This window comes from Mus pahari, chromosome 23 (assembly GCF_900095145.1).
Source record: "Mus pahari chromosome 23, PAHARI_EIJ_v1.1, whole genome shotgun sequence".
In the NCBI taxonomy this organism is placed as follows: domain Eukaryota; kingdom Metazoa; phylum Chordata; class Mammalia; order Rodentia; family Muridae; genus Mus; species Mus pahari.
The window spans coordinates 14,571,398-14,594,283 of record NC_034612.1 but is presented as its reverse complement, the minus strand read 5'-3'; the positions used below and the strand labels follow the sequence as shown (position 1 = coordinate 14,594,283).

General features: G+C 51.0%; 1 protein-coding gene across 1 annotated transcript in view; it reads right to left on the bottom strand.

The window, feature by feature from the left end:
• Positions 1-22,213, bottom strand: part of Atp6v0a2 (ATPase H+ transporting V0 subunit a2) — a 32,372-nt gene extending 10,159 nt beyond the window's left edge. The window contains exons 1-12 of the mRNA XM_021222471.2: positions 21,996-22,213; positions 18,272-18,350; positions 15,374-15,471; positions 13,894-14,031; positions 11,572-11,660; positions 9,623-9,749; positions 6,179-6,261; positions 5,204-5,297; positions 4,443-4,655; positions 1,281-1,431; positions 728-864; positions 182-369 (exon numbers count right to left, since the gene is read on the bottom strand). Coding sequence (XP_021078130.1) covers positions 182-369; positions 728-864; positions 1,281-1,431; positions 4,443-4,655; positions 5,204-5,297; positions 6,179-6,261; positions 9,623-9,749; positions 11,572-11,660; positions 13,894-14,031; positions 15,374-15,471; positions 18,272-18,350; positions 21,996-22,112 — 1,514 coding nt within the window. The 5' untranslated portion in view covers positions 22,113-22,213. The remainder of the gene's footprint in view (positions 1-181; positions 370-727; positions 865-1,280; positions 1,432-4,442; positions 4,656-5,203; positions 5,298-6,178; positions 6,262-9,622; positions 9,750-11,571; positions 11,661-13,893; positions 14,032-15,373; positions 15,472-18,271; positions 18,351-21,995) is intronic.
• Positions 22,214-22,886: the final 673 nt, after the last annotated feature.

The window sequence follows — 22,886 nt, the reverse complement described above, 5'->3', positions numbered from 1 at the left end:
TGGGATTTGGACTGCAGACTGTAAGTCATCAATAAATTCCTTTACTATATAGAGACTATCTGCAAGTTCTGTGACTCTAGAGAACCCTGACTAATACAAGCGGGTCACCGTGCGGGGAGGAAGGGGCGTGGGTGGGAAAGGGACACCCTGCCTGTGGCATCCTTGTTCACGGGCCACTCACTTCCAAAGCACCATCTTCCTCCGCTCCTCTGGAGAGTGGCTGGAGCTGTACATGGCAGACACGTTCCACCCAGAGCCAAAGAGGTTCACAGACTTGGAGAAGCAGTCGTTGTAGATGAGGCCGGTGTACACAGAGAACAGGCCCATCATCAGCAGGATGTAGCGGCCGTCAAAGAACATCCTAAGGATCTGGGGGGGGGGGAACCGTGAGGGCAGACTCACTCATGGGGCAGCAGGTTCTTGGGGGGATTGACTGGCTCATTCCAGCCCTTCCTCTGGGGCGGCCCAAAAAACCACACACCAGCGGGAGTCTCCCCCAGGTGACAAGTGCACTCCTGTGGAGCACATTTACCCAAAGCTCTTGAGCTGGCTGGAGGTGGAGGCAGGGGGGTCACAGGTTCAAGGTCAGCTTTGGTGGTAACAAGGGTGAGTCCCGAAGGACTACCTGAGACCATTTCAATGACTTCCCACCAAAAGCACAATACACAACAGAGCTCTCCTCCAGTCAAACAACGCAAGCCCTGTCGGGCTGGCAGGTGAGCATTACCTCCTGAGACTGCCTTAGTCTGGGGTGATTCTCATTCAACACCAGTAGGAGGGCAAACAGGAACATGACAAAGCCGTGCCCGAAGTCGCCAAACATCACAGCAAACAAGAACGGGAAGGTGATGATGGTAAAGAGAGCTGCAAAGACAGGGGGTTGGCCAGTTCTCAGCAGGGCCTTAGGTTAGCATGGACATATGGCACGACTGTACACACACACACACACACACACACACACACACAGACACGCTTTCTCAGAGCTCTCGGAACAGTAAGGTCATCTAAATGCTACACAAAGCTGACAAAGTGACAGCAGTGAGATTGCTTGACAAACATCTACTCTATCCCTCCATCGAAAGCACTAACAGGGCCAGGCATGGTGGCACACGCCTGTAAGCCCAGCATTCAGGAGGATCACCAGAAGTGTGAGGCCAGCCACACTGTGACTGTTTGAGGCTAGTCAGGGCTGCCGCGTGAGACCTTGCCTCAGAAACCCAACCAAGCCAAGGCTAAGCTGACAGAAGAGCAGGAGGGCTGTGCTCATGCAGACGCCCCACCTGGGTTCACTTCTCTGTAGCTCCCGACTCCATAGGCATCCACGATGTTCTGGAAACCCTCGGTGAATTTGTTGGTTCGGATCAGAGTGGGCGGTGTTTCTTTCGTAGGGATTGTGTTCATGAACGAGGGGATGGTAGCTCCGCTCTCTCTCTTCCACACAGAAAAGAAAGAGGAAAATGACTGTCCATGAGAACAGCTACAGACCAAGACAGGACGCATGCACGCGCTCCGCTCTGCGGGCTCACAGAACTGGGTCGCCGCTCTAGACATCGAGCAAAACAAGCACAGTGGCCCGAGGACAGAAGCTGAAGCTAGGGCCCTGGGAAGGAGAGCGGGACGGAGCTGTGACCCCTGGGAAGGAGAGCGGGATGGAGCTGTGACCCCCTGGGAAGGAGAGCGGGATGGAGCTGTGACCCCTGAGAAGAAGAGCGGGATGGAGCTGTGATCCCTGGGAAGGAGAGCAGGACGGAGCTGTGACCCCTGGGAAGGAGAGTGGGACGGAGCTGTGACCCCTGAGAAGGAGAGCGGGACGGAGCTGTGACCCCTGGGAAGGAGAGCGGGACGGAGCTGTGACCCCTGGGAAGGAGAGCGGGACGGAGCTGTGACCCCTGGGAAGGAGAGCGGGACGGCTGTGACCCCTGGGAAGGATGTCGGGACAGAGCTGTGACCCCTGGGAAGGATATCGGGATGGAGCTGTGACCCCTGGGAAGGAGGTCAGGACAGAGCTGTGACCCCTGGGAAGGAGAGCGGGACGGAGCTGTGACCCCTGGGAAGGAGAGAGGGACAGAGCTGTGACCCCTGGGAAGGAGAGAGGGACGGAGCTGTGACCCCTGGGAAGGAGAGCGGGACAGAGCTGGGAAGTGAGGATGAAAAACTGGGACAAGGAAAATGGAGGCAGAATCAGGCCCAGGGCAACGAAAAACTGACGTGTGAGCCAGGCCTGCACTTGGGAGGTTTGGGCAGGAGGATATTTGAATGTGAAGCCAGTATAGCAACCGACAGAGCTGAAACTTGAAAGAAAGAAAGAAAGAAAGAAAGAAAGAAAGAAAGAAAGAAAGAAAGAAAGAAAGAAAGCAAGCAAGCAAGCAGGGGTTGGAGGGGTGGGGGGAAGAAGGAATACTGAAGTCTAGGACTTTATGTCTTAAAGCGGTCAAGAAAGGGCTGGTGAGAGGGCTCGGTGGGTGAGCCTGTTGACCTGAGTTCAATCCCTCGGACCCACATGGTGGAAGCTGTCCAGTCCCTGCACGCTGTCCTCTGACCTGCACAGGCACCGTAATACCCACATGCATACACACCGCATAAGCAAAGTCATTCAAAATGGTCAGCAAAGAGGAAGTCAGCTACAACTACAATATCACCTAATTTACAAAAGGAAAACAGATAAAAGACAATCCACTGTATCACTGCGGCAGAGCCTTCTCTGTCAGCTTTCCCTCAGTTTCAGTGCATTGTTCACACTTGCCCAGAAATGCACACTAGCTGCAATGTTCACACTTGCCCAGAAATGCACACTAGCTGCAATGTTCACACTTGCCTAGAAATGCATACTAGCTACAATGTTCACACTTGCCCAGAAATGCACATTAGCTGCAATGTTCACACTTGCCCAGAAATGCACACTAGCTGTAATGTTTGCACTTGCCCAGAAATGCACACGAGCTACAATGTTCGCACTTGCCCAGAAATGCACACTAGCTACAATGTTCACACTTGCCTAGAAATGCACATGGGCTATAATGAACACCAGAGGAGAAACAGACCAACAGCCAGGGTATGTTCATCTGTATGTTCACACCAGTGAGCTACACGCCTGCAGCAAACAGGAAGAAACCCAGCCTCACTCAGCCAGCACCAGAGCTGGGACAATCCTTCTGGAAGGCCACACACACGCTAAGGATGTGGCTAAGCATGGGCTGTCCCATGCAGGGGTGTTTATAACCAGAAAGCACCCGACCAACCGAGAACCAGCTAACAAACCCAGATGCACGCCTGCAAGAGAATCCAGTCATCAAAACAACCGTTTACTCAGCAGCGTGACCACCACACGATCTGCTGTCTAGAGGGAGCCAACGCTAAGGAGCTGTCTGCTGTCCACCATCCCCTGCACTTGCCCGAGGAAATGCAGGCCAAACAAAACAGTTCTTTAGACGTTAAGAAAAAAGAGGGAGAGTTTAATTTTAAAAGGTAAGAGGAAAAGAAAGGCTGCCTGTGCTTGCTCCTACACCTAGGCCGATTCCTTTTCAGTTTTTCTTTTATTATTATTATTATTATTATTATTATTATTATTATTATTATTATTATTTTCTTTATTTACATTTCAAATGCTATCCTGAAAGTTCCCTATACTCATCCCCCACACCGCCCCTGCTCCCTGACCCACCCACTCCCACTACTTGGCCCAGGCCTTCCCCTGTGCTGGGTCATATAAAGTTTACAAGACCAAGGGGCCTCTCTTCCCAATGATGGCCGATTAGGCCATCATCTGCTACATATGCAGCTAGAGACATGAGCTCAGGGGGTACTGGTTAGTTCATATTGTTGTTGCACCTACAGGGTTGCAGCCCCCTACAACACCTTGGGTACTTTCTTTAGCTCCTCCATTGGGGGCCCTGTGTTCCATCCAATAGCTGACTGTGAGCATCCACTTCTGTGTTTACCAATGGCTTGTGCTGTAAAACCTAGGCCGATTCCTAGCCGGCCAGTGACAGGAGAAAACTGAAGCGGGGCCCGGAGGGAGGGACCGATAGAGTCGCAGTTCAGGATGCTCTCCTGATTCTCTCTTCCCGCTGTGCATTGTTGTTACCTATGTGAGGGCTCCAGACCCAGAGAACTGAAGTTACAGACAGTTGTGAGCCGCCACGTGGGTGCTGGGAATTGAACCCAGGTCCTCTGGAAGAGCAGTCTTACTGCGGCGCCATCTCTCCAGCTCTAAAAGACCCACTCTTCAAAGCTTTAGGCAGAGAGCAGTGTTGGGCAAGCCCTTCCCAGCACTCTAAAACACTTTCTCTGTTTTGGGGGGAGTTTTTTTGAAACAATTCCTCAGACTGGCCTCAAGCTCTCCAACCTTCACCTCAGCTTCCCTAGGCCTGGGGTCACAAGTGTGCAGTACCCTGTGACACACTATGTCCCAGAGAGGGTCCTAACGGGGCAGGGAGCCTTACCGAGCCTTCCTCCAGTGCTCTGCGCAAGCCTGGCAGGTCCACCTCGGGGCACCAGACCTCAGCTATGAGGCACTTGTTGGTGACGTCAAAGCTGCACATGTTGAGCATGTGGTAGATGGCCTTCATCTTCCTCACCTGGACCACACGGCTGCACACGGACTCGGCAGCTTTGCAGAGCACTTGCCGCAGATAGTCCTCCGTTTTGTGCAGCACCTGTGGGAGCAAGCATGGGCTTTGTGGATACACTCACAGTTCTTGGCCACCGTAGCAACACCAGGAATGGTCAGAGACTGCCAGCTCACAAGCAAACATACTAGCAGTCTCCGAGAACAGAGCACTTGGCACTGAAGAGCTCAGACATCCTGTGAGGGGTGGCCAGACAGAAGGGTGGCCTGATTGTCGACCCTCCCTTCCCCTTGTCCTGGCCTAGCTCCGATCCCCCTGAAAGCCACCAATCCCCCTCCCAGCCCTGAGGTCTCCATGTGCGGAAATCTGCTTCCTGTCAGTGACACCAAGAGAAACTCAAACCCTAAACAGGCAAGTGGGACGGCCCCCACCACGCGAGCTTGTCTTCACTGCCCAAATGATGATCTGGCATACCAGAGAGACACAAAGGGCTTTTCCCTTCACTACTCCCTGGGCTTGTAACTGCAGAACAGATGCTCCGAGGGCAGGAATTCATGGTGACTGTCTACAACCAGACACCCGGTTGACAGAGAAAGCAGCTGGCTTCCCAATGTCCCCAGCCCCGGCTTACTCACCGTGTAAAGGTCTTGGATGCGAGTATTGAGCCCCTCCTGAATCTCCCTGCGCTCCTCAGCCGTGTTTGGATACGGGTAGATGTGGCAGTGGTAACTATAGACGACAGAATCCAACAGTCAGACAGGCAAAAAGGGCTGCTTCTAAGGCAAGGCCCAGATTCCACTCTTGCCAGCACAGCACCTACAGCACCAGGCAGGGCAAAGAGATAGCCACAGCCACTTTGGGAAGGCCTTGTGTGCAACTCAGTGGACACACAGTAAATGGATCCCCAAACACTCTCAGATCCAAACCCACCGTTACTCCAGGAAGCCCGTTCCCAATCCGACCTTCCTGAAATGCACCTGAGGTTAAGAACCATCAAGCAGGCTAAGAGCACACCTTAAAACGACGCCAGGATGGTGGTGGCACAACCTGCAACCCAGCACTCAGGAGGCAGAGGTGGGAGGACGGTGAGCTCAAGCTGGCTACTGTTTCAGGGTTGACACTGCTTAGGCCGAGTTGTCCTGCCGGACCCCGTCCTCAGACACACAGACAAGGAGCTGCAGTCGCCCTACACTGCCTGCTGAGCCGCTGATCCATGCCTTTCCTTCTGCAGGAGCCACTTGGAAACACCCTCTGGGCCCCGCCCTGCAGCAGCCTGGCAAAGGGACTTCACTGAGTGGGTGTGGCTTTCTTTCTCACACTAAACATATCTACTGCAAGGATGCAAGCTGGGGCTGGAGAGGGAGATGACCTGGGTTCAGTTCATAGAGCCATTCACATCCCACAACTCCCACTCCAGGGATCCAATACCCAACATTAGGTGATTATAGACTATATCAAGTTGACGGTTTAACTAACTAGCTAGCTAACTAACTAGTGTACCTAACAAGTCCTAAACACATTAAATAAACAAGAGACTCAGAAGCCTGGCAGAGCTCAGGTAGAGACCTGTCCAGCAACTGAGAGGGCCCAGGTAAAGCCTCCTTCCTCACCAGTCACATATCTTCTTAACCTTGTGGCCAATCTGCTCTCCCCAAAAGGAAATCAGGAACACGTACCACTTTATGACTTCACCCTACAAAGACAGACAGAGGGAGAGAGCGGTGAGTTCTATGCACACCCTCAACCCTGGTGACTCCCACCCTTGCACACCAAGTTCACTGCCTGGGGCAGTAGGTGCAGTGGCTCTTACTGACTGCAATTCACCTGCTCACCAAGACAACCCCCAAGCTGGCAACCATGCCAGCTCACAGGCGTATGCAGAGCCACGCCCCTCAATAAGAGGTGAGCACACTGGGCCACGTTCTGCCTTCTCTCGATTCAGCTTCTTACTGTAACTAAGTGCCTCCCCCCATCACTGCTACGACTTCCCTGTATGTGCTTTTTATGGATGATGGCACTGTTTAAATGGCCACTGTGGTGGTTTGAATATGCTTGGCCCAAGGGGTGGCATGATTAGGACGTGTGACTACGCTGGAGGCACTGTAGGGGTGGGCTTTGAGACCCTCCTCCTAGCTACCTGGCAGACGGTCTTCTCCTTCTGTGGATTTGGAACTCTGGGTTTAGAAAGCCGTAGAATGCCTTAAGTGGGACTTAATGAGCCATCCCTGTAGGAATATGGAAGACTTTGTCGCTGAGGGTGATTTGAACTGTGGAAGCCTGGCTCTACAGGTTTTAGAAGAGAAGAATTTTAATATGCAGCTGAGAGACTGTTTTTGTGATATTCTGGTGCAGAATGTGGCTGCTTTTTACTCTTGTCTGAAGAGTCTAGCTGAGGCTAAGGAAAAGAGATTTATAGTCATTGCACCGACAAAGGAAGGCTCAAAAAGAACCAGCAGAGACTCTGTTCTCTGGTTTGGTCTCATGAAGAGCATGATCAAGCTGGCTGGCTGGAGCTAAGAAATTAGTGATTAAGAAGAGACCAGCGGGGCTGGAGAGATGGCTCAGTGGTTAAGAGCCCTGACTGCTCTTCTGAAGGTCCTGAGTTCAAATCCCAACAACCACATGGTGGTTCACGACCATCCGTAAGGAGATCTGACGCCCTCTTCTGGTACATCTGAAGACAGCTACAGTGTAGTTAGATATAATAAATAAATAAATCTTAAAAAAAAAAAAAAGAAGAGACCAGCATCACTGAGGTGAGATCCGGGAAGTGCTTTCTGAGGGCACAGAGGCTGTGTTGGAATCTGTCGAGCTGGTTGTTGGTTGTGTTTGGTCCAGGATTTCCTTACTATGATGTTCTGGAATGGTAATGTATATCTTATGACATTTGAGATATATGATCTGCTTTTTTATTTTGACTTTATAGGGAAATACAGCTACGTGATTAAATGAATTTAAGAAAAGACCCTGAACTTTAAACTTTTAACACTGTCGAGTCTTCTATAGACTACGGGAACTTTTGAGGTTGGGTTAAATACATTTTGCATTATGCTATGTTTAGGTACGGCCCCCATAGACTAATATGTTTGAACAAGCCTATGGGGGCCAGGGAGTGGAATGTGGTGGTTCGAAGACGCTTGGCCCAGGGAGTAGCACTATGAGGACATGCAGCCTTGTTGGAGGAAGTGTGTCACTGTGGGTGTGAGCTTTGAGACCCTCCTCCTCCTTGCCCCGTGGAAGTCAGTCTTTTCCTGTTTGCCTTTGGAACAAGATATAGAACTCTCAGCTCCTCCTGAACCATTCCTGCCTGGATGCTGCCATGCTCCTGCCTTGATGATAATGGACTGAACCTCTGAACCTGTAAGCCAGTCCCAACTAAATGGTGTCCTTCATAAGAGCTGCCTTGGTCATGGTGTTTGTTCACAACAGTAAAACCCTCACTAAGACAGCCACCAGAGAACATATCTAGACCTCAGTGAGAACCGCCTTCTGGAAGCCTGAGTGGGTGAGGCTGAGCCTTGCTCACCACCACTTACAGGACAGTTAAAAAGAGTCAACAATGCACGGTAAACAAGTCCAAGCGAAACACAAAGTACATAAGGCCAGGCACGGCTCACTGATGAACAGTGACCAGAGATGCCCGGGAAGCAAGCTCATTCTGCCCCAGGAATAGTGAAACCCCATAACATTTGCTGAGTGTTTACAATGTCTTTGAACAACACATTTCTGTGAATAAGAAGAATCAGCCAGCATTACGAATGTTCAACAAAATGGATTTCTACAAAGCTCAGCTGGGATGTGCAGAGCTGACCTCATATGAATGAGGGCCCAGGCTCAGTCCCCAGCACTGAGAACACAACTGAAGAGTTCTACCTGTTTGTGAGAAACTGCTGAGCTGCCAAGGCTGAGAGCAGTAAGCCTGAGGGAGCTGTCAGGGTGATGAGACATGGTAGGCTAGATGGCGTAAACATTATAGAAAAAGCCAGGTTGGAGGGGTAGTGAGGTAGGGTGTGAGTGGCCACCTTAAACAGGTGGGAAAGAAGGGCCCAGAGGAGAGGACTGTTAAGTGTTGAGGAAACGAAGGTGGAGAGAGCCACATGGACCTGGGGAAAGACTGAAGCAAAAGAAAAAGCCAGACCGGGTGTGGTGGCGCATACCTTTAATTCTAGCACTTGGGAGGCAGAGGCAGGCAGAACTCTGAGTTCGAGGCTAGCCTGGTCTACAGAGTGAGTTCCAGGACAGCCAGGGCTACACAGAGAAATCCTGTCTCGTAAAACCAAAAGAAGAAGAAGAANGAAGAAGAAGAAGAAGAAGAAGAAGAAGAAGAAGAAGAAGAAGAAGAAGAAGAAGAAGAAGAAGAAGAAGAAGAAGAAGAAGAAGAAGAAGAAGAAGCAGAAGAAGAAGAAGAAGCAGAAGAAGAAGAAGAAGCAGAAGAAGCAGAAGAAGAAGCAGCAGCAGCAGCAGCAGCAGCCGCCCACAAAAGCATGCTGGGACAGGGGAAGCCAGCTCAAGCTGGACAGAAGGGTATGAGAACAGATGATGACAGACAGGCCACCATAGGGTATGGGGCCTTCTGCTGGAAGCCACTGGAAGATTCTAGAGTGAGCCACTCTGGCAGAGCCAGCTGGATGCTGGGATGAGACAAGGGCAAGGTGGGACAGGGTAATACAGTGGGGTGGGCTACTGAAACCTAGAGGCAAGAGAAGTGCAACCAAGACCCCAACCAGAACAGCCAAGCACAGGGAAGCACGTGAGCCAGACTCCCTCTGTTCCCGAGCCCAGCCTCTGAGTCTGGGGATGGAGTGGCGTGCAGAAGATGCTGGGTGCCCTGAGGCTGTGGATTGAGCCTTAGACATGGAGCTGCCGCCTCCTAAGATGGGGTCTGGATGCCCAGCCTTAGGAGATCTGTAGGGCTCAGTGTGAGCCGGGAAGTAGGAGCACCTTTGGGTACTCACAAAACGGCATCCGTATATAAGCCAAAGGCTGGTGTGCACAGGCAAGGCCAGGGCTCTGCAGAAGCAATACTCCAGCTTCCGCCGCAGACAGGCACTCACCGTCTCAGGGTCCTCCAGGCACTCGTCCAGCTCTGCATAGGTCACAATGGTGTACCCTTTGCAGGCCCGCCACAGCATTCTCTCAAATGCTTCGACTCTGCCTTGCTGAATCAGGCCAGAAACGAATCTGTGAGACAGTGAAGACCCCCCGGCATTAGAGGACTGAGAGGACCTCTGTCTACTGCAGGCCAAGAGGCTGGCGTGAGAGCCGTCGAGCAGCAAGATACTTGTGTGCCGGACAAAGGCTTGCTGAAGCTGCCTTTCCCATGGCCAGCTGGGTGAGGGGAAAGTTCTAGACTTCCAAGACCAAACCAGATACCCAGCTGCTGTGCATGTTACACTGACGTGGGCTGGGAAGACCCTACAAATGCCAGTGTGGAAGAGCACACACTCCAGATGCCAGCGAGGTGACGGCATGGGGCAAGGCCACCACAGACATGACTTCCGGCTCCACACTTCCTGTCACCTGCTCACGACTGTGCTTCTCCTGGACAAGGGGGAAGTCTGTCTGCCCTGAGAACACACAGCCACAGCGTAGAGGTCAGCCAGGATTTGGTATTAGTTTCTATCACTTCCAAAAACTAAAAAAAAAAAAAAGAAAGAAAAAAGAAAAAGAAACAACAACAAAAGTACCAACAAAAGCCCTATTCTAAGAAATACAAAATGGGCCTGGGCCGACGGCACTCCCAGCTGCCTGTGAACAGGGCAGTTCTCTCCAAAGCAAGCCCTCTTTATTCCAATCTTCACTGTGCGCCCAAATAAGGAACTCGGGAATATGAAACAAGTGTTTCAGCTGAAGAGGTGATCCCATTACAGAGCACTTGAGTGAAGATGTCTGAGCCACAGCCAACCTTATATAGTGGAAAGAGAACCGACTCGGGAAAGCTCTCCTTTGCCCTCCACGTGCATACCAGAGTACGCATGTATCAACCCACAAATATACACAGTAGGTAAGAAGGAGAAAAAGTTGGCGATGGTTCAGCAGTTAAGAGCATTAGGTGTTCTTCTAGAGGGCATGGGTTCAATTTCCAGTACCCTCGAGGTGGCTCACAATGGGCTGTAACTTCAGTTCCAGGGGTCTGCTGACCTCTGTGAGTCCCAGGCACATTCATGGTATCCAGACAACATATATACAATCCTTTTTAAAATTAAAAGTAAAAACAAAAACTCATAAATTTTAAAAAGTAAAATTTAAAACAAAAGGTCACAAATTACACAAGGAAATTCGTTCTCATTGGCTCACTGGGTCAGGAAAGTGGAAGGGACAGACAGCAGTGCCAGCTGTGGTGACAGGCACCTGCCATCCCTGCCCCTGGGAGGATCAGAAGCTCAAGGTCATCCTCAGGTACACTGTGAGCTTGAGGCCAGCATGGGCTACATGATACCTTGTCTCAGAGAAGAAGGAAAAAGAGGCTGATGATAAACAACGAAGGAAACAAAAGGGACAGAGGGCAGGCACAGCCCTTGGAAGCACCACTCAACACCAGACCCAGTGAGCGCTCAGCAGGAGAGGCACACGCGGCCAGCCTGAGCTTAATTTCCAGAACCCACGTGGAAAGGGAACACTGACTCCTGCCATCTGTCCTCCGGCTTCTGGGAACTCGAGTAAATAAGTGTAGGGAAAAATAAAAAACAAGACACAAAAACCAACCATACCCCCAGAAGGGACCCCTGTTTGCACCACAGGGCTTGGTGCTTCAAAGACCAATTATGTGGGGCTCGTGGGGAACATAGATGCAGCTTCTCTCCAACTCAATACACCAAGAGAAGAAGTCCTCAGGCTTTCAGCTACATCGATACTGTGTGGTTAAGTCCAATGTACAGGAGCCCAGTGTTCTCTGGGAGGCAATCACTCTGGGCCAATCGCCGGCTGTAAATGGCCCATTCACCCACTCTATGGCCCGCGTCTCCCATTCTACAGGAAGGGCTTGGTGCTCACTGTCACCTACCCCAGCTTGGCGCCCAGCCGCTGCATGCAGCTGTAGTCCAACAGAGAGTCGTTCTCTAAGGCGGGAAACTCTTCATAGGTGGGCTCAAACTGGAAAGACACAGAAGCAGGCACACCGTTAACAGACTCCTCCCTCACAACAGGCTTCCAGACAAGCCCACAGAGGTACTGTACAACCCGGAACAGATGACAACCCAGTCGGGTAAACTGCCCCATAAGGAAAGTCACGCTGCCAAGCCTGACAGGTGAACGGCTCAAGACACTCACACGAGAGTGGCTGTAAGTGAGGCTGAAACCTCGGCTCAAGGGACAATGATTGTATCTAGGGTCACAACTACAGCAAGCGAGCGCAAACGCAGGAGGGACGAACTCTGTCTATCCTGTGCAGTCAGTTCAGTGCGGTGCCAGCTGAGGCTGTAACTGAGATGCAGCGCTCTGAGCATATGGTGATGCTGGTGCATCCACACACACATCCTCGCCCGCCCAGCTGCCTGACACCAGCATGAACCAGCCTTCACTCGTGAGGACACTCCTCTTGCCCTCTCTGCTCACAGCCTTTTAGAAAAACAAAGAGGTTTTTTTTTCTTCATAACCACAAGACATTTTGCTTGAGGCTGGGGAGATGGCTCTGTGGTTAAGAGTATTTGTTGCTCTTTCCGAGGTTCTGTATTCAGTTGCCAGGACCCCACAGCTCGCTGTTCCTGTCTATATAAACTCCAGTTCCAGGGTATCAGATGCCTTCTTGTGCCCTCTGTGGGCACTGCACACAACTGGTTCACAGACATATATGTAGGCAAAACACCCACACATCCAAAATAATAAAATACAATAGAGGCCAGAAAGATGGGTTAGGAATGCTGACTGCTCTTCCAGAGGACCTGGGTTCGATTCCCGACAGCCACACGGCAGCTCACAACCCTCTATAACTCACATATGTAGTGTACAGGTATATATGCAGGGAAAACATCTATACACATAAATAAAAACATTAAAACATAGTTTTCAAAAAAATTAAAGACAAAAACCATCTTTTTCTTGACTATGAGCTAAAGGATCTCGTGGCAGGAAGTGGTGTCCCTCGCTAAAAGCAGCAGCACGGGAAGAAGCCTAGGACGCAACCCAAAGCAAAGCAGAGGCTGAGGCGGACCGCTTACAACACACGACGGACCGCTTACAACACACGACGGACTGCTTACAACACACGACGGACCACTTACAACACATGACAGACTGCTTACAGCACACGATGGACCGCTTACAACACACAAAGGACTGCTTACAACACACGACGGACTGCTTACAGCACATGACAGACTGCTCACAGCACACGATGGACCGCTTACAACACACGAAGGACTGCTTACAACACACGAAGGACTGCTTACAACACATGACAGACTTCTTACAGCACACGGTGGACCGCTTACAACACACGACGGACCGCTTACAACACACAATGGACTGCGTACAGCACATGACAGACCGCTTACAACACACGACGGACTGCTTACAGCACTTGACAGACTGCTTACAGCACACGATGGACCGCTTACAACACACGAAGGACTGCTTACAACACACGAAGGACTGCTTACAACACACGAAGGACTGCTTACAACACATGATAGACTGCTTACAGCACATGGTGGACCGCTTACAACACACGATGGACCGCTTACAACACACAACGGACTGCGTACAGCACATGACAGACCGCTTATAACACATGACGGACTGCTTACAGCACATGACAGACTTCTTACAGCACACGGTGGACCGCTTACAACATACGATGGACCGCTTACAACACACAACGGACCGCTTATAGCACATGACGGACCGCTTACAACACATGACAGACTGCTTACAACACATGACAGACCGCTTACAACACACAACGGACCGCTTACAGCACATGACGGACCACTTACGACACACGATGGACCGCTTACAACACGTGAAAGGAGAACACACTTATGCCTAGCACGTCAGCTCCCGCCTGTAAGCCCAGCACTCGCTCCAATTTCAAGGACAGCCTGGGCTACCAGTGAGACCTGGTCTCAAATTTCAGCAGGGCCTGAGAGACAGCTCAGATGGCAGGGTGCTTGCCTAGTGTGACAATGCCAGCTTTAACTCCAGGACTGGGCAAGTGGAGGCACAAGGCTCAGAAGTCCAAAGTCAAGCTGCCAGAGTGTCCAGGGCCAGCCAGAGCTACACAAAGCTGTCTGGAGAGTAACCATAAAGGCAACCCGTGTGAATGAACTGACTACAAAGCCCACAGGCAGAGGCGGTGGACCCTCGGCACACCTTCACTGATGCGTACCTCCACGTTCCGTTTGAGGAAGGTCTTCGTGACCCTCAGCATGTGGGTATACTCCACCAGTTCCAGCAAGTTCTTCCTCAGCTTCTCCTTGTTCTTGGTGACTTCTCTGAGCTCCACCTCCAGCTTCTGCAGCTGTTCCTACAATGACACAGCTGCCGGTGAGCACAGGGCTTAGTCTGAGAACGACCCCACAACCCCGAAGTCACCGGGGCTCAAAAAAGCCACTGTGCCTAGCAGCAAGCCAGAATGTAAATGTGGTGCAGCGTGAGAACTCTCAGGATGGCAAGGCTCACCAGCTCATTTAGTTCACAGTCAAACATCTGCAGACTGCAGGGACCCCAGCTCCTGCAGGCCACACGCGGCCTCCCAGCCCAGTCCCAGCTATCGCTCACTTTCCTTCAGTGGCTTGTCCATCCCACACACTCTGCCTATGTTTTCTTTTGTTTGCAATGGAAATCGTCTAAGATCAGCTTCTCAGAACACGTTCTCCTGTCTCCCACCAGACGACTGAGGATATACGCACTCAAGAAAAGCATCAGTGCTCACAGTCAAGTGTCCTTAGCCTTCAAGCCACTGACACAGACTTTGTAAAAGAAACCACTGAGCCAGTGCAAACTCATTCAAAACCACCGTCCTGGTCCCCCTTACTGGGCTCTGCATTGTCAAAGCTATCGAAGTCATGGCTGCCTATAATTACGTCATAACCAGGCACTGTCATAGTCCCACCATAACCAGGCCACCAGAGGATTGCCACTGCTGTTGAGAGGGTGCCATGCTTGACATGAGGTCACACACCAAGTGGCTGGCTGCTTCCTCCCAGACAGAAGAGCTGGCCACAGAAGGGCCTCAGCAACCATGGCCACTGTTTCAAAAGAGCGATGAAGGGCCGCCATATTCCTTCTGAGTGCCAATTCCAACAAGAAGTCTAGAAGAGCCGGTGGCCTTGAATCCCAGCACTCAGAACCAGAGGCAAACAGATCTCTATGTCTATGAGTTCAAGGCCAACCTGTTCCATGCTAGCCCGTGTTACACACTGAGACCTTGTCTCAAAAAAAAAAAAAAAGGTCTGGAGTCTCAGATAACACCTTGTGTTCACAGGCAAGGTGGGGTGATGGCACCATAGCCTTCATCCCCAACATGCTGACCGCCTGCTGGGAGCCGGGAGTGAGAAGGACATGAAGGCGCAGGCCTGCAGCCCAGCACTGGAGCAGACACATGTGTGCTAGGATGGATAATCCCACACTGAGCAATCTGAAACCTCCCAGGCCACAACAGACACTACATTCTCCTGAGGCTCCCTCCAACAGCTGTCCACTACAGTCAGACAAAACTGAGCTACAGGCCACTGAAAGTTTGCTAGCCCACTGTCCTGTGTGTCGGGTCACAGCTCAGGGAAGAGAGGCAGAGAAGCGTGAAGCACTGTGAAGGTGACCTGGTGATCCTGGAACTTTTGCTGACAGTGTCTTCAGGAGTGAGTTACCTGCATTTCTAGGACATGTTTAAGAGGTGGTGCAGGAGGACTGGCCTCTCCCTCAGGCAGGGGAATATCAGCTCTGGTGATTTCCTGCACCAGGTACACTGTGAAAATAAGATGCAGAGTCAGACGGTCTCGCTGTGACCCTTTGCAATCCAAACCCTGGCAGCCCCAACCTGCTGTGTGCACAGATCCCGCCTGTCCCTGTCACCTCCTGCATTCACTGGCTGAGCTACCCAGCTTCTTTCATAATTAAAACCCAGGCTAAAACAGATTTGGGTACCTCCTCCTGTGGAAGGCACCAACAGTGTAGACCTGAACCCCACCAGAGGCAGTGAGCTGGCGCTCCCCACAGAGGTCAGAGTCACAGCAGAGCCAGGCTCCCGGCGAGGCACCAAGCTGCACTTCTTTGCTCTGCTTTTAGGAGCCTCAGTCTACACAAGTGACCTGTCCCCAAGTGATGATGTCACTCAGACACATGAACTATTAATATGCAAATATCTAGAGATTCCATATGACTAAATGGTATTGTCAACATTAGGGCTGAAAGCCACGGGAAGTGGTACACGCCTTCAACCCCAACACTTGGGAGGCAGAGGCAAGTGAATCTCGTTGTTCAAGGCCAGCCTGGTCTACAGAAAGAGTTCCAGGCCAGCCAGGGCTACACAGAGAAACACTCTTGAAAAACACAAAGAAATCTGATAAACAAATACTGGGGCTGGAGAGGTGGTTCGGAGCAGGGCTCCTGCAGAGGACCCAGTTCCCAGCACCCACACGAGGCAGCTCATGTGGACCACAACAGTTCCAGAAGATCTGATGCCCTCGTCTGGCGTTGTTGGGCACTGCACTTACATGTACATAGCCACACACTGACACACAGTTAAAAAATAATAAATCTTTTTTTTTTTTTTTTTAATATTACTGTTCATTTAAAATCCTGAACTAAAAGTTCAGGTGTTGTTCAGAGAAATGGCTCAGCACTTAACAGCACGGAGTGGGCCATGAGTGCGCTTCCAGGAGGCCTAAGTCCAAACCTCAGCCCCCCGCGCCGGGCAGCTCACAGCCCCCACGCCGGGCAGCTCACAGCCACTTGTAACTCCATCCAGTTCTAGGAAATGCAACACACCTCTGTTCTCCAAGGGTTTATCTGCACTCGTGTACACAGACAGACAGACACACACATATGCGCACACACACATAATTAAAAGCAATAAAAATAAATCTTAAAAAAAAAAGGCCTGCCGTCCATCACATGGGAGAGAAGGGCAGGAGGTCCGGCAGTCTGAGGTCCGCCTCAGCTACACTGTGCTCCAGCCCAGTCTGGGCTTCATGAGACCCTGACTGCCCCACACCAGGTCCCCCTCCAAATGAGAAGAAGAAGAAAAATAAATCTCTAGGTGAAGGGGAATTCCTCGCTGAGGAGCAACTGAGGACAACTGGCACTGGCGGTCTCTGTCCTCTTGGGGGCTCTGGCCATCTGTCACCTGCCCGGGTCCTAGTGGGTCCCCACAGCCACGACACATGGGTGGCACTAGGCGGACTAGGTCGGTCACTAAAGAAAAACAGGACAAGGAGGTGGGAGAGGGAGGGGGGTGCAGCTGGGGGAAGACAGCAGGGTGTGTGTCGGGGAAATAAATATGATCAAGATGCCCTGTGTATCTGTACAAAATTTCAAAGAATTAAAAAAAAAATCCCTATTTAAAAAAAAAAAAAATGAAACAACTTGGGGGCTGGAGAGATGGCTCAGCAGTTAAGAGCGCCGATGGCTCTTCCAGAGGTCCTGAGTTCAAACTCCTGTGGCCACATGGTGGCTCACAACCATCTGTTTTGAGATCTGACTCCCTCTACTGGTGTGTCAGAAGGTAAAATCTGTTGGAAGGGATAATCACTGCCAGAGGTGTGAGGGGCACACACTGTCACTGGACACGCAACATATAATAAATAAATAAATTTTAAAAATATTTACAAAAAAAAAAAAACAAAACAAAAAACTTAAGTAATGATTAACAGTCAGAAATCATTCTAAGATGCTGGGGAGATGGCTCAGCGGTTAAGAGCACCAGCTGCTCTTCCAGAGGTCCTGAGTTCAATTCCCAGCAACCACATGGTGGCTCACAACCTCTTCTGGCACACAGGTGTACATGCAGTTGGAGCACTTATATACATAAAATAAAGAAATAAAGAAATCTTTAAAAGAGAAATCATTGTAAAAGTCAAGACTCTCTTACACCCCAACTACTCTGCGGTAAATCTTAGACTTTAGGGACGAAGCAGAGCCCACGCACGGCCTACTGGGTTGTGAACGTCAAGCAGGAAGCTCCAAACTACCCCATTCACAAAGGAAGCCCTGCAAAAACACCAGGTCTTATGAAGCCAGCTGTCAGCCACTTCCTGCCTTTCTTGTTCATGACAGCTTGAGTTGAGTGGCGAATATTAACACATATACAAGGTTCTTAACTTACAAGAAACTACACAAGATGGCCTGAATAAGCCATGACACATCGATACCATGAAATCCTACTCAGCTGCCATCAAAAATGATGAGCCTACGATTGGACAGAACAGGGATCAACTCCCCGCCTCTATCTCTCTCTCTCTCTCTCTCTCTCTCTCTCTCTCTCTCTCTCTCTCTCTCTCTCTCTCTCTCTCTCTCTCTTTCTTCTCCCCACCCCAGACAGGGTTTCTCTGTATAGCCCTGGCTGTCCTGAAACTTGGGCTGTAGACCAGGCTGGCTTCAAACCCAAAAATCCGCCTGCCTCTGCCCCCCAAGATCTGGGATTAAAGGCGTGCCCCCACTGCCCGGCTTCTTCCCTCTCTTCTCTTTATCTATATTTTCTGAAAGAAACAGCTATGCTTATATTAAGATAAAAAAAGTATTGAGATTAAAATGGAAGACAAACTTACCCAATATTCGTTCTAGTTCTTCACACCTCTTCACCTCACCGACGAATTTTCTTTGAAAAGAACTTACATTTTGGTTGAGCTGAGAAAAGAAAGAAAAATTTAAGTTCCTGAAAATTTTAAATTTGCTTTTATTTATCTAATTATTCAAACCATTTTGGTGGGGGGGGGCAAGGGAATCAAATGCAGGCCTGGTTCAATTAAAATTTTATTTTTTGTTACTTAATCCTTTTAAAGTTTGCTAGTGCTGGGTCACATTCTGTCCCTGAGCGAAGGTAAAATCTGTTGGAAGGAAACAATCACTGCCAGAGATGTGAGGGGCACACACTGTCACTGGAGGATGCTCAACAGAAGGACTGGCGGGGTTTCTAGACAGCAAGCTGGCAACTGCTACCAGAAAAGACTAAAAAAGAGCCCTGGGTTCAGAAGTAACCCATGGAAAACATTGACTTTAAAGAAAACCCATGGCTGTGGATATGAAACTTGTAGAGAGCAGCAACCTCGGAGACAGCGAAAATCTACACCAAAAATCAAACACTAGGGAACTGGTGGGGGTGGAGGTCACGGGGCAGGAGCCTCATAAAACTGGGAGTGGTGGCACACTGTAATTTCAGCACTTGGGGTGGGGGATCATAAGTTCAAGGTCATGTCCAAGTACACTTGGAGTTCAAAATAAAGCAAACAGATATGAGAATGAACTGAAAAGTTAACATGCTAATTTCTCCCTAGATAATATACACAGTCATTATTATATTCTTAACAATAGCAGCAATATTCCACTTTTTATTTGTTTATTTTTGTTTTCTGTGTAACCCTGGCTAAACTGGAATTTGTTTTGTTTTGTTTTGTTTTTCCCCAAGACAGGGTTTCTCTGTGTAGCCCTGGCTGTCCTGGAACTCACTTTGTAGACCAGGCTGGCCTCGAACTCAGAAACCCACCTGCCCCTGCCTCCCGAGTGCTGGGATCAAAGGCGTGCTCCACCACGCCCGGCTTAATTAAACTGGAACTTGATGTGTAGACTGGGCCTCAGTGATCCCCCTGCCTCTGTCTCCAGAGTGCTGGGATGTAACGATGATAAGGATGGGCACTTAGGGTACCAGCTGCATCTGGACTGGGGCCACATTTGCCCCGGGCTCCATGACGGGATGCGGTGTGAAACTGCTGACACAGCAGAGCGGGAGCGGTCCCCGAGGCCTCGGTGCCTGTCCGGGAATCTCAGCTTCTTCTAAACCCTTAGCCAGGAAACCAAAACTGGGGTTTCACTTCTCCGTCCCATTCCCTCTCACTTCTGGGGCTCACTCTTATCCAGACGAATCAGACAGTGTGACTTCTATGGCGCAGAGAATGGGAACCAGGGGCTGGCAGTCGGCCCTGCCTGCAGTTCCGCTTGCCAGTTTTCTTTATGCGGTGGCTTAACCCCAGGATCTTTTGTGAAGAGGTGTACTCCTGCCTCAAGGATGCTAACAGCCACCACCACCACCACCACCAGCAGCAGCTTAGACGGTCACTGTTTCGTTGTTGTTGCGTGGGTTACAAATGTTGCGGTGTTTGTTTGTTTGTTTGTTTGTTGGAGAGGAGGGTTTTCATTTAAGGTTGTAGTCGCCCTAACTCAAAGCTAATGGTATAAAGGTGCATTTCAACAGACCCCTTTGTTTTTTAAGATTATTTCTGTGTGTGTGTGTGCGTGTGTGTGTGTGTGTCTGCACACGTAAGTGTAGGTGTCTGAGGAAGTCAAAGGAGCTGGAATTACAGACCCACTGTAAACTGTGGTTGCTGGGAACTGAACCCTACTCCTCTGGAAGAGCAGCAAGTGCTCTTAATTGCTCAGACATCCCTCGAGCCTTTTTTGAGTCGTCCCCCTGTGCAGCCCAGGCTGGCCTTGACTTCATCCTCCCGCCTCAGCCTCCAGAGTGTTGCAATACCACACCCGGCTCCAGGCAGTGGACAGAGAGAGAGAGAGAGAGAGAGAGAGAGAGAGAGAGAGACTACACTCAGCCTTTCCTGCCCCAGCACTCAAAGGGCCAAGAAAGAAAAAAAGAAAGAATGAAAGAAAAAAGAAAGCTGTCCTCAGAGTAGAGATGAACCTGAGCCCACCCGTCCCTTGAGGACCACAACTTCTCTCTTTCCAGGTCTTCCCACTACAGTCACTATGGAAATCCTTCAGCTGCCCCACCCCCTCCAAGGGTGAGGAGCAGAAAGGCCTGAATAAGCCAAAAATGGCCAGGGATCCCCAACCCCCCATGAGTGAGCTCCAGACCAATAAGATCAATGCCTGAGCTGACAGGGACCTATACCCAGTACCCCTGAAGACTCAGCAGAACGCTTTTGTTTTATGTTCCTCTTGGAAAGAGCAGCCAGCGCTTTCTCTTCGGTCGACTCCCTGTTTGAAACTCCCCTGGGTCCACCCTGGCTCTCATGTAACGGCAGTCCGTGAAACCTGAGGCTCTGAGCTGATAGGACTGCTGGCTTGTTCAGCCCCTGAGATTGAAGCATGATAATGGCTTGGCTCGAGTCCTGACAGGACGGAACAATCAGACCTGCCTGATTAAAAAAAAAAAAAAAGCCTGCTTCCCTTGCCACTGGAGCCTGGGTCATTCTGGTGCTCCCCAAAGTACCACACCCTACCTGTCAGATACGAAGATCCAAGGGCTGAAGTCCAAGTGGCTTCAGGACCCGGGAAGGGCAACTGCACCTGGCCTGCTCCCTCACCTGTCATGTAGGAGTCTCCCGTGACAGTGCAAGGATCGTCTATATCAGTTCGTGGGTAGAGAGGATCCCTCTTGAAAGTGAGGACCCATCAGAAAGAAGCAGAGAAATGACCAAGAGCCCACACTGGTAGAGTTCAGTGCCATTAGTAGTTATCACGGCCTGTTTGGCAGCCTTTCTGCACTGTTCTCCATAGCACTTATCATTGTAGCTCACGATCAGTGCCTCTCCGTTGTCCTCCCAGACACTGAGCCCCTACGGCAACAGGGACTTCGCCTGCCTCGCTCACTGAGTCCCCAGGGCCAGAAGTCAATAAAAGCTTTTGTATTCATCCAACAATTGTTTATTAATGCCAATAAATGCCAGGGCCCGGGCCACTCGTGGAAAAAGAGGAAAGGAACAAGTTGGGCAAGGTCCTGACCCTTACAAGTTGCCAGAGCACGGAGGTTGAACATGAGCCAAGGGCCGCGTTCACAAGTGTGTTATTATAGTTGCAGAGACAGCCTCCATTCCACACCTACTGACCGTGACCCAGGTCCCTGTCACTTGCCAACCACGCCGGCACCAGCATCACACAGGAGTTAAGAATTCAAAAGCTCTCGAAGGACTCACAACCTGTCGGCCTACCTCATCCCTCTTCCCGCCTCTCTTCTCCCATCTATTACTGCTCCGAGAGGTCCCTCCTTAGTCACCCCGGAAAACCACTTCTGGGGAACCTCCTCCTCCACATCTTCCCACTGCCAGCTCCTGTTCCATCCGGATCTCAGCTCAAAGATCGTCTCCTTGGAGGGGGTCTCCCTAAGCTAACCTGCAAAGCCATCTCCAGAGACCCTCCTCTGTCTGCCTGACAGCTCCTGTCACATCTGGGTCTCGGCTCAAAGTCCACCTCCTTGGGGGGGGGGGGGGCCTCCTTGGCTACCCTGCAAGCGATCTCCCTGCCCGAGTCCCCCGCTGTGCCAGCCTGCTTTGGCGGCGCCCAGCCCTGGGACCTCCCAGGCCCGCAGGCCGCGGGGACACTCACGTCTCGGAACTGCACCAGGCCCTTCTCGCCCAGCGCGCTCAGACACTCGTAGGCCGTGCCCGACTGCAGGAAGAGCTGCGCCAGGCACATGCTCTCGCTGCGGAAGAGGGAGCCCATGGCGGCGCCGCCTCGCTCAGCCTCCACGGCCCGCGCACCCGCACCATGGGGCTCCCCTCCGTTGCCACCGCGGCCACCGCTCAGCCGCCGCCACAGCCACCCGCCACGCCCCGCCCACCGCCGCAGCCGGTTCCGGTTCCGCCCCGGGGAACCGCCCACCGCATAGTGACCAATGAACGGCCAGGATCGTGGCAGTCCGTCATTGCGGATCAGCCAATCGGTGCACAGGAGGCAGGATTCCCCTAATTAGGTGACCCCCCCTCCCGCGCGGCTTTTAGAGTTTTGTGTTTTCAGTTCTTCATTGGTCTTCCGTGGTGTGTAGATCCGCCTGCCTCTACCTCCCGAGCGCTGGGATTAAAGATGTGCACCATCACGTCCGGCACTTCTTGAAGTCTTTTTTTCTCTTCTCGACTCTTCTCTTTCCTCTCCTCTCCTCTCCCCTCCCCTCCTCTTTTCTTCTTCGCTCTCTTCTCCCCTCTCTTTTCTGACAGCGTCTCATTTTGTAGTCCTGGCTGTTCTGGACTTCGCCTTGTAGATCAGGCTGACCTCGAACTCACCGAGATCATCCTCCCCCCACCTTGTGTTGAAATTAAACGTGTGCACCATCGTGCCCCGTGGCTTTATTTCCTCTTAAATGTTCTTTATTTTCGAGGATTTCATACATGTATACAACCAAATTATGATTATATTCAGCCCGTTTCTCTATCCAACTCCCTCAGTATTCCAAAATGTTCTCCTCTCAATTTCATGTCTTCTTTTGTGATAATCCCCTAA